A 9,357-nucleotide genomic window follows, 5' to 3' on the forward strand; every position below is an offset into this window, starting at 1 on the left:
CTACTTTCTAAGGATTTTGTAGAAAAGGTACCTGTCCAGGTAGGGAGTGAGATTTCTTTTAGATGTGAGATCCAGTGCTTCTCAGGTCTGCTATTTAAAGGTGAAGTCCTTCCTAGTTGTGTGCCTATTAAGGAAAGAAGACATTTTCTATGCTGATTGCCACTTCCTTCATCTGAACCATTTCCCCCTCTTCTCCTATGCTCTGAACACTGATTGGGGGCTTAGCTGTCCCAGGAAATCAAGATTCCCCCAAAAGGAAGGGAGAGATCTACACTGTTATTATTCCTCTCTTGGGGAGGGGAACAATAGGTACCTGAACTCCTTAAAAATTTTCCCACCTCCCTGGTTTCCCTAGGAGTATATCTCCATACTTGCTAAAAGGACTATCTTCCCCTGACTTTCCCTTCTGACCCCTAGAAGTTAGAGGGGATGTTGGAGCTAATTCTTTTTTATAATCCCTCTAACCAAGCTGTAGTTGTTTTAGCTCCACCAGATTCTGGGGCCATTTTGTAGGAGAGTGGGATTGTAAGCTAGGGCATTTCTCTTCTAGAGCAGAGAGCAAAGTCCAGATCTTAGTCCATACCAGTGGGTCAGATTAACTTTCTGCTATGGGTGGGCAGCACAAGTAGGCCAGTTCTGGACAGAGGCCAAGGGACATTCTGTCCAGTGTCAAGTCAACAAGTCAAGTAAACAAGTGTTTGCTGAGCATCTGTTCTGTGCCTGCTACTGTGCCAGACAACATTCCCTAAGAAGGTCAACCAGATCATCCCTGTTCCAGAAGGTAACCAGAATCTGATTTAGAAGGTAAGAAAGAACATTAACTAAAAAGATTCACCATTCTCCAGAGTTCATTTACCTTTGGGTCCTCAAATGACCCAAGTGAACCCTCCTGGGACCAGAGTTCCCACTTGCCCATGCCAGAAAGAGATCTAAGGTGAGCCATTCTCCCCTATCAGAGGATTGTGAAACCAGAGACCAGAATTCCTGGGTTTCAAAGACCCTGTGTCTACTTCTGATCTCCTAAGTCACTAGTGCCTTTCTCCTGAAATGATTTTATATTTACTTAAATGAGTACATGTTATATCCGCTAATGGGTATATGTCCCCTAATGGAATGCAACTTTCTTGAAGACAGGGATTATTTCATTTTTATCTTGGTAGCACCATAACCTAGCACAGTACCTGACACATACACCGTAGTCCTTTAATAAATGCTTGTTGAATGAAATATGTAGTGGTTAGAATTGGCTTCTGTTCCTACCACTGAGTTTCTTTGCCATCCCAGTTCCTCAACCTGTTCCCTTTTCTTTCTCAGCCTCTGATCATCCTTCCTTTGACTCTTACTACCCCAGGCCAATTCGAACTTTCAATAGTTGAAAAAGAAAGGTAATATTCTGTCACTCAAGTGGGTAAAAGGTGTAGGTGTAGGATCATGAAAATTCACACATATATAATGCTAGAAGGTTGAAGCTGAAGGAGAGTTTAGATTCAGGAGAATGAAAATCTCTTGAGGGCAGGGACTATTTGATTTTTGTCTTGTATCTTTTGCACCTAAGCACCTAGCACATTAGTAGGACCCTAATACATAATTTTGTTTGTTCTTATTAGAGTTCATCTCTTCCAGTTCCTTACTCACCTGCCCCTTTATAGATAAGGAAACTGAGACCCAGAGATTGACACTGACTTTTTCCAAGGTCATAGTTATTGACTAAATTGGGTTGGCACCCATGTCTCCTGATGTATATTAGGGCCACTTCCTCCTAGTAAGTAAGCATAGTGACTGAACCAACCTATTTGAAATAGGAAGGTGGTAGGTATCTTGGCATTCTGAAGATCTCAGCCTGTCCTGGAGGGCATCATACCTTCTGCCAAGTAGGGAGGAGGAAGTATCTGAATTGGATGGATAACCAGATTGAGGAAGGATGCCCTAGATCTTCTGGTCTCCTTCTGCTCTGGCATTGCCTGAAGGAGAATGGCTCCCCCATCACCAGCAGCCACTGGTTCAGACTAGTTGTTCTTCTAGGGAAGAAACTGTACAATTTCTAAGTGAGGAACCTCACAGGGCAAGTTTAAACATTTAGAGCTGGAAGGAGCCTTAGAGATCATCTGGTCCAATTCTTCCTTTTGCAGATGAGAAAACTGGGATCCAGAGAAGTTGAGAGATTTATCTTATACATAGCAATTGGCAGAGCTAAGATTTGAACCTAAGTCCTTTGGCTCTAACTTCACTCTTTCCATTATTCTATCTCTTCCTCTCCCTCCTACCCAAAGCTACTAAAAAGAGAAGGGAAGAGACTTTAAAAGTTTTGCACAGAGAAAAGATGGCCTCTCACCTCTTTACCTTTAACCAAGGACCAACTCAGACAAGAAAAGTATTATGGGTGACACCGTTAGGTTCTGGGGCACAGAGGCCAGAATCATGAGGTGCTCACACTAAGAATCCTTATTACCAACATTATTATATATTATTAATCGTATAATAATCTATTATTAACATGTGTTGAACAGTGCTAACAGGCCCTTAAGAAACCAATGCCTGGGGGAGGTGAAATTATGTGGAATCAGTAAAGAGGTGGTGACCATGAGTAGACCCTAGAAGATCAAGTTCTCATTCTCAGGCCCCACTCCCAAGATTGACTTCCTTCCTTACATGGAAGGGAGAGGCTTCTGCTACATCCTTATGCTACGTCTTATACTCTAGATAATTCATATCTCTCTTACAATCCTTTCCCAGGAGGGCACCTCACCACCCCACCCTCTCCAAACCTAGGCCAGCAGGGTGGAGACTGTCAGCTCCCAGGGTCTGAGCTAAGAGATCCTGGGACTAGATTTTAACTCAGAACTGAAAGTGACAGTGCATAATGTATCCCTCTGGGCAACACAACTGCCTATCTGCTTCCTCTCTCACCTAGCCAGGAAAGAAAGAAGGGCAAAGTGACTTATCTCCTTATCTCCATCCCCTCTTCCACGCCTGACTGCTTCTCCTGATCCTTAAGCAAGGGGGCCACAGCTGCTACAGACCCTAGCTTGTGCTTTATTTCTCCTTACCTCCACCTCCCCAATCCAAAAGCCAGCCTGGCTCTTGGTTCAAATGAACTCTATTCAGTCTGGCATGGGAAAATCTGAGGGGAATTGGGGAAAGGAGGAAAAAAAGGATTCTAAACCCCATATATGAGCTCTGAAAATGTGAGACTCACTCTGACCTTTCCTGTTGTGCTGGAGCTAAGGGGAACTGGCCAAACTGGCAGAGGGTGAATGAGGAAGGGCTTCTTTGGATGAGGGTTCATGTGCATTTTCCATACCGGGAAGCATCAGAGGCTAGTTAGATCTTGCCAGGCCCCTCCAACCCTACACTCCAAATCATACCCCTCTCCACAGCCTTGGAACACTCCTCCTGACAGACCCACCCCTAATAGCACAGGTCAAGGCTATTAGCCACATGGTCCGGCCGAGTGGGGGGAGGGGGCGGGAATTGGAGGTGGAGGATGTTGCCTAAGGAGCGGCAGAAGAGATCGAATAAGACTTGGGCTTTTGGGACAAGCGGTTTCCCCTCTCCTTCCTCATTTCTCCTTCTTCCCACCCCTCCCTTCCCCTTCCTTCCCGTCCCTTACTCTCCCTCTCCCATCCCCCTCCTCCCCCCGCGTCAGTTCCCCGGGCCTGCCAGTTTGTGAATGAGTCCCAGCTGCCGCCCCGCCCCCCAGGCTGTGTCTGGGCCAAGGCCTGGCCCGCGGAGAGGCGGGGCCGAGCCGGCCAGGAATGCACAGAAGGGCAGAGAGGGAGGAGAGTAGAGGAACATGTAAGGGCACATCCCGGGAGCTGCTGCTCAGCGCCCAGAGAGAGCCCACGGGGAGGAAGCAGACTGGGGCTGCATAGACAGGCAGGCCGGGCCGAGAGGGAGCGAGCGCAGCGGGGCCGCAATCACGGGGCCCTCGAGGTTCTGGGGGCCAGAGGCCGCAAGATCGGTGCCGGGGAACTGTCACGCGGGGCATAAAAGGAAGACGGGGCTGTCGTCCAAAAGGGTGTGAATAGAAGGCTGTAAAGTGAGAGTACAGAGAGATCAGGGACAGATCCTACATAGCGGGCACAGGTCACAGCCAGGCGGGGAGACAGATCGAGGGGTGGGATCCAGGGCAGTCAGCGCCGGGGTACCTGTCGTTTTGTACCTGCTGCCTGTTAGACCAGTTTTAGGCTGCACTCGGCAAGGAGCCGGCGCGGGTATCGGGGAGCCCTTCCCAAGGGGCATGATCCAAGTCTGAGGACTGTGGGGTATCAGGGCTCGGAGCCCCGATGACGACGGCCGCAGCGAAAGTCTTGAAGGAGGGGGTGCTGGAGAAACGCAGCGGGGGGCTGCTGCAGCTCTGGAAACGGAAGCGGTGCGTGCTGACCGAGCGAGGGCTGCAGCTCTTCGAGGTCAAAGGCACCGGCGGGCGGCCCAAAGAGCTCAGCTTCGATCGCATCAAGGCGGTGGAGTGCGTGGAGAGCACCGAGCGGCACATCTACTTCACCCTGGTGACCGAGGACGGCGGGGAGATCGACTTCCGCTGTCCCCTCGAAGACCCGGGCTGGAACGCACAGATCACTCTGGGGCTGGTCAAGTTCAAGAACCAGCAGGCCATCCAGACCGTCCGAGCCCGGCAGAGTCTTGGGCCGGGGACCTTGGTGTCTTAGGCCCAGCTCCCCTCATTATGCTCCGCCTGGATCCTGCTGTCCTTTCAGTCCAGGGAACCATATCAGGTTAGTGACCTGGCTTTGTGGGGGTGGAAAGCCCAGTTAACCCCTCTCCCCTGAACTGAGGGAAGCTGCCAGAGGACATAGAAATCCTGGCCAGACCCAGGGTCCCTGCTCCCCACAATAAAGTGGGGAGAGGGACGATGAATCCGATGACAGGGGACCCAGTAATACGCCTGAACTCCCTCCTTGTTGGCAACCAGCCAAAGGGCAGGGGGCCAAGTCGAGAGAGGGACCGCTATTTTTTGACTGAGGGCACAGGTTAAAAAGGATAAAGGAACCCAGATTGACCTGGAAAACAATCTCCCACCTGCTCCAGACATTGAGGCCTCATTGGCCCACGTGGAAGAAAAATGAGATTTCTTTCCAGTCAGGGTAACCACCATCTTTAGTCAGAGAAGAGAATTTAAGAATCCTGTGGGCTGGTATAGTTGGTGTGTGTATCCAGCCCATCATGTTAATGTGGGATAGGAGTTCCTACTACTCCACCAAAAGGTACCCTGTCTGATCTTTCTCCCAGACTATTGTAAGGAGCCACAACCTTGAAAATAAAAGGAAAAGGAGGTAGAGCAAAGTCCTCACTAATTTGGGCAATCCTAAATTAGGGATCTGGGGCTAGCTGAAGATTTGATGAGGAACTGACTGAAACTCCCATGTCTTGTGATCTTATTCATATGTATATTTATAGTATGTCAGACAGAACTGGAATCAAGGAATTAGAAATTAAAGTCATCAACTCCTGGAATATTAGAGCTGAAAGGGAGGGGGGCATAGGGGGTAGTCATTTAGTCCAACTCCTTTATTTTACAGATGCAGAAACTTGGACCAAGAAAGGGGTTTTCTTTGTATCACATTGCTAGCTAGTGGGTTTTCCCCTCCTCCAGATTTAGCGATATTTAGGATACAGTGAGGGTTTTCTTCTCTTTTATACATCGTGGTCTAAGCGTTTGATCTCCTAGGGGAGGCAGGGATAGGACAAGAAAAGATCCAGTGTGAGGGGATAGGATATCAGAATCCAGATTGTTCCTCCAGTTATCTTCAGTGAGAAAGGAAGAGGATTGGGGGAATGGGGTTTAGAAATAAAACTTAGATGCTGTAGAATTAAATCCTTTATCTTAAAAATCCAGACCAGCACAGAGAAAGAAGTTTTCCTCTTAGGTGCTGTCTACTCCAGAGAGAAGGCATTTGGATGCCTTTCATCTTACCAGGGACTGGCCAGTGGTTAAAGGAGGTAGTTTTTCCACTCTTTTCATTGACAAGGGAGAGATCCTCAGAATCAAAGTGACTAAAAGGAACCAAACTAATGGTCTTCAAATAGATAAAGGAGTTTTAGAGGGGCATGATGGTTTCAAAGAGTGGTGATAATTATCTTCTAAGCATGGACTGTTTTCTCCTCAGGGTCCCCAGACTCAGGACAGGAAATCTAGTAGGGTTCTGAGAGATACATGGGTCCCCTAAAAGATGGGAAAAGACAAGGTTTATTTTGGTAGATCTAAGATCGGCCAGAGAGTGAGGAAATCAATTCTACAAATTGTCCTAATCAGAGTAAATAAGGCCAGTAAGTAGTGGCTCAGAGTCTAGAGGAGCAGAGGCTGGACATGATAGGGCAGCAGAAGGGCACACCATAGTCCACAAGACAACACCATGATTCATGCTTCATGACATTTCATATTCCCAGGGAAGCAATGATCTCTTCAAGGAGGAGGGGACAGAGGGAGCAAGCTTAGGGGAAACTAACTCTGGATGTTAGGAATAAGACCCAGTAGACTTGAATCCCAGCCCAATGCCCTCTGCCCCAGATACCATACATCTTGAGGGTGGGGTGGGGAAGGAGAGAGGTGAAAGACTTCAGAGTAGATGAGGAGGAGGCAGCGTGGTATGGTAGAAAGACTTCTAGAGTAGGAGTAAGAAGACATGATTCCAATCTTGATTCTTCCATAAAGACATAGAGGGACTTTGAGCAAAACCTTTCCCTTCTTTGGAACTCAGTTAGTCTGTGAAATGAAGGAGTTGGACCACACAGTCTCTAAGATCTCTATCAGCTCTAATGAGTCCATAACGTTAATTCCCTTCAGCCTCTCTTCAGGGAGACCTCTATGCTTTCCCACACCCAAAATATTCTATTCAAATCTCAGTTCCTCCTCCTCTCTTTAATAAAGAGAGGGTTAGAGGTCAAGTCAGCTTTGAGAGCCTGAAAAAGTATATTACAAATCAAACTCCTCTATGGTTGTCTTAGTCAATATTAAGAATGTCCCTAGTCCCTCAGAAGCAATTTCTTAGCCTTGCTAGGTACTCCTTCTGCCCCCACAAGCCTTTCTGCATCCAGCTGGCCATGGCCCTCTGCTTACTGGTGATGGCCATGGGTTGTTGCTTAGCCCTAACTATTGTTCTCCCTCTTCAGCTTCCCAGCCCTTTCAGAAACCGGGGAGCCTGAACTGTCCCTGCTGGTCAGGATGAATGAAGTGGACTCATGTGAATGGGCAGGAGCAGAAGGAAATAGTGTCCATGGGGCTTTGCTTCTCCTGGGGAGGAGAGTGGAATGGCAGGAAGGACTGAGAATGAAGATACTGACCCTGGAGGCCCCAGAAATGTCACTGCCTTCCATATAGACACATATGACTGAATTGTCTGAGAGCCTTTCACCACTCTCAGAAGAACCTCTATTCCTCACGTGCAATCCCATTCTCGAAAATCAAGAGACTGCCATCAGTCAGTCTGGGCTCCAGCACTCACCCAGTGAAGAAGAGGATGTTCCCTCAACCATGGGCTGGGTACTTCTAGGACTATGTGAAAGAGGCAGGTTGGGCCAGCCTTAGCCTAGTGTGCTGTGAAGAGGAGCCATGGTGACTGTTTCTGAACTCCTGCATTGGGGGAGCAACCCCAAGGGAATGGAACAGATGGGGCTTAGTTCCCAGTCTTTGGGACTTGTTGCTGCTTAGGTCCTCTTGGGGGACCCTCTGTCTAGGCCCCTTCTCTGTACCCCTATGACCTACCTGTTCCCTCCCCAGCTGTGGTGTTAGGGTTCAGGGGCCTTGCCATTACCATTTCATGCCAGTCACAGAATGAAGATGTCCCTGATGAAGGGTAGTGACAACATTATTGACTTGAGTGAATTTCTTTGCTCGCCGAACCCATAGTAGAGGACAGGGCTTCTTTCTCCTGGCTCTTTGCTCAGAGATTCTTGTGGTTTTCAAGTTTGGTAAGAGGTGGGGGATAGTTTCCATTTGGTAGAAACTGGAAAAAGAGAAGCAAGGTTAGACCATTCCAAATCTCATTCTCACCCTGCCTTCTGGTGACCACCACAAGATATCACTGATCCTTCAAAAAAATGCCCCTCCTACAGAAACTCCACTTGGTGGGTTGGAATCCTAGGAATCTGCTCCGCTTCCTGGATGGAGGATATCTGACCTCCCTTCCCCCTTTATACTCTGCTTTGAGACCCATTTAAGGGTGGGTTGAAAACTAGAGAACAGACACAGGATGGGAACTATTTATTCTTCCCTCTGTCTCTCTACCCACTCTATGATTTTTGTACTAAGGTTAAAGAGAGATGCCCTGGGCCATGCAGAATTTATATGCCAAATACAGATTCCTATGTACTGGCTACCACCTTTTCACTGTCCCCCACATTCCCCACTTCACCTTTCTTCAAGCAAAACACAATTTGGCCACCACAGGTCTCATCTACCTAGGTAGAGTAGCAAGACTGGGTACCATAAGACTCCTTACTCCTGGCACAAATCCTAAAGTAACAAGGACCCCTCCCATTAGCCTTTCAGGCAATTAAGGTCCTCTTCAACCTGTCAATCAATCAACACACATTTACTAAGTGAGATTATGCTAAGCCTTTGGGATACAAGTATAAAAGTGAGAAGATCTTTGAACTCAAAGAAATGATGTTAGATGTTCACTGACTTCCTAAGGTTTCTTATTGTGCCCCACACCCATCTTGTGCTCTCATTCTTTCCTACCTCGATGTAGTTACCATCTTTTTCATCAAAACTGAACTACCTTCTGTCCCATTCACCATTACCCAATGAGTTCTCTTCTTTCCAAGGTAATAGCTAATTTGACTTCGAAAAAAATCCACATTAATAGGTACATGTAGCAGAGGGCTATCCTCCCTCTTTTATTCCTAGGTAGGGCTCATCATTTAGTTGGAACTTTTTTTTTTTTTTTTTTAACAGAAAACAGTGCTCCTTTAAGGTCTAGCCCAAAGTAATGAAACTGGGGATTTCAGACCAAGACTTTGTGGAGTCTTATTATATCACAGCAGATTGGGAACTTCTCCCTCACTTCCAGGTGAAGACCTGAACTTAGGGGAGGCATGTGGAGTCATAACCTTTACCAAACTGATATAGTGCTCAGCAAAGGCTTGAAAAAAATCAGGGCCTCCAAGGAATAGTCCTGTGGCTCCCATGGCCTGGGGGAAAGAAGAACATAGTAGACCAATGTATCTGGATTTGACTTCTACTCCTCCCTCAATGCCTAAGGTTTGGACCCCATTCCTTCCTTTATTTGGTCTGGTTTTCCTGTCAACAAGGGATGCTCTGCCATCTATACCCTCCAGAGCACTACGCCATTCTCCCACTCATGGGGTAAGAGCCCCTTTTTCCTAGAGCACTCTGAG

At 47.5% G+C, this 9,357-nt stretch overlaps 1 protein-coding gene across 1 annotated transcript; it reads left to right on the forward strand.

Annotated features, from left to right (window-relative positions):
• Positions 1–3,474: 3,474 nt before the first annotated feature.
• Positions 3,475–7,823, forward strand: PHLDA3 (pleckstrin homology like domain family A member 3). The gene is made up of 2 exons (XM_051998666.1): positions 3,475–4,733; positions 7,129–7,823. The coding sequence occupies exon 1, from the start codon at positions 4,287–4,289 to the stop codon at positions 4,665–4,667; it is 381 nt and encodes a 126-aa protein (XP_051854626.1). The 5' UTR covers positions 3,475–4,286; the 3' UTR covers positions 4,668–4,733; positions 7,129–7,823.
• The last annotated feature ends 1,534 nt before the right edge of the window (positions 7,824–9,357 follow it).

The sequence above is a fragment of the Antechinus flavipes genome, chromosome 4 (assembly GCF_016432865.1).
Source record: "Antechinus flavipes isolate AdamAnt ecotype Samford, QLD, Australia chromosome 4, AdamAnt_v2, whole genome shotgun sequence".
In the NCBI taxonomy this organism is placed as follows: Eukaryota; Metazoa; Chordata; class Mammalia; order Dasyuromorphia; family Dasyuridae; genus Antechinus; species Antechinus flavipes.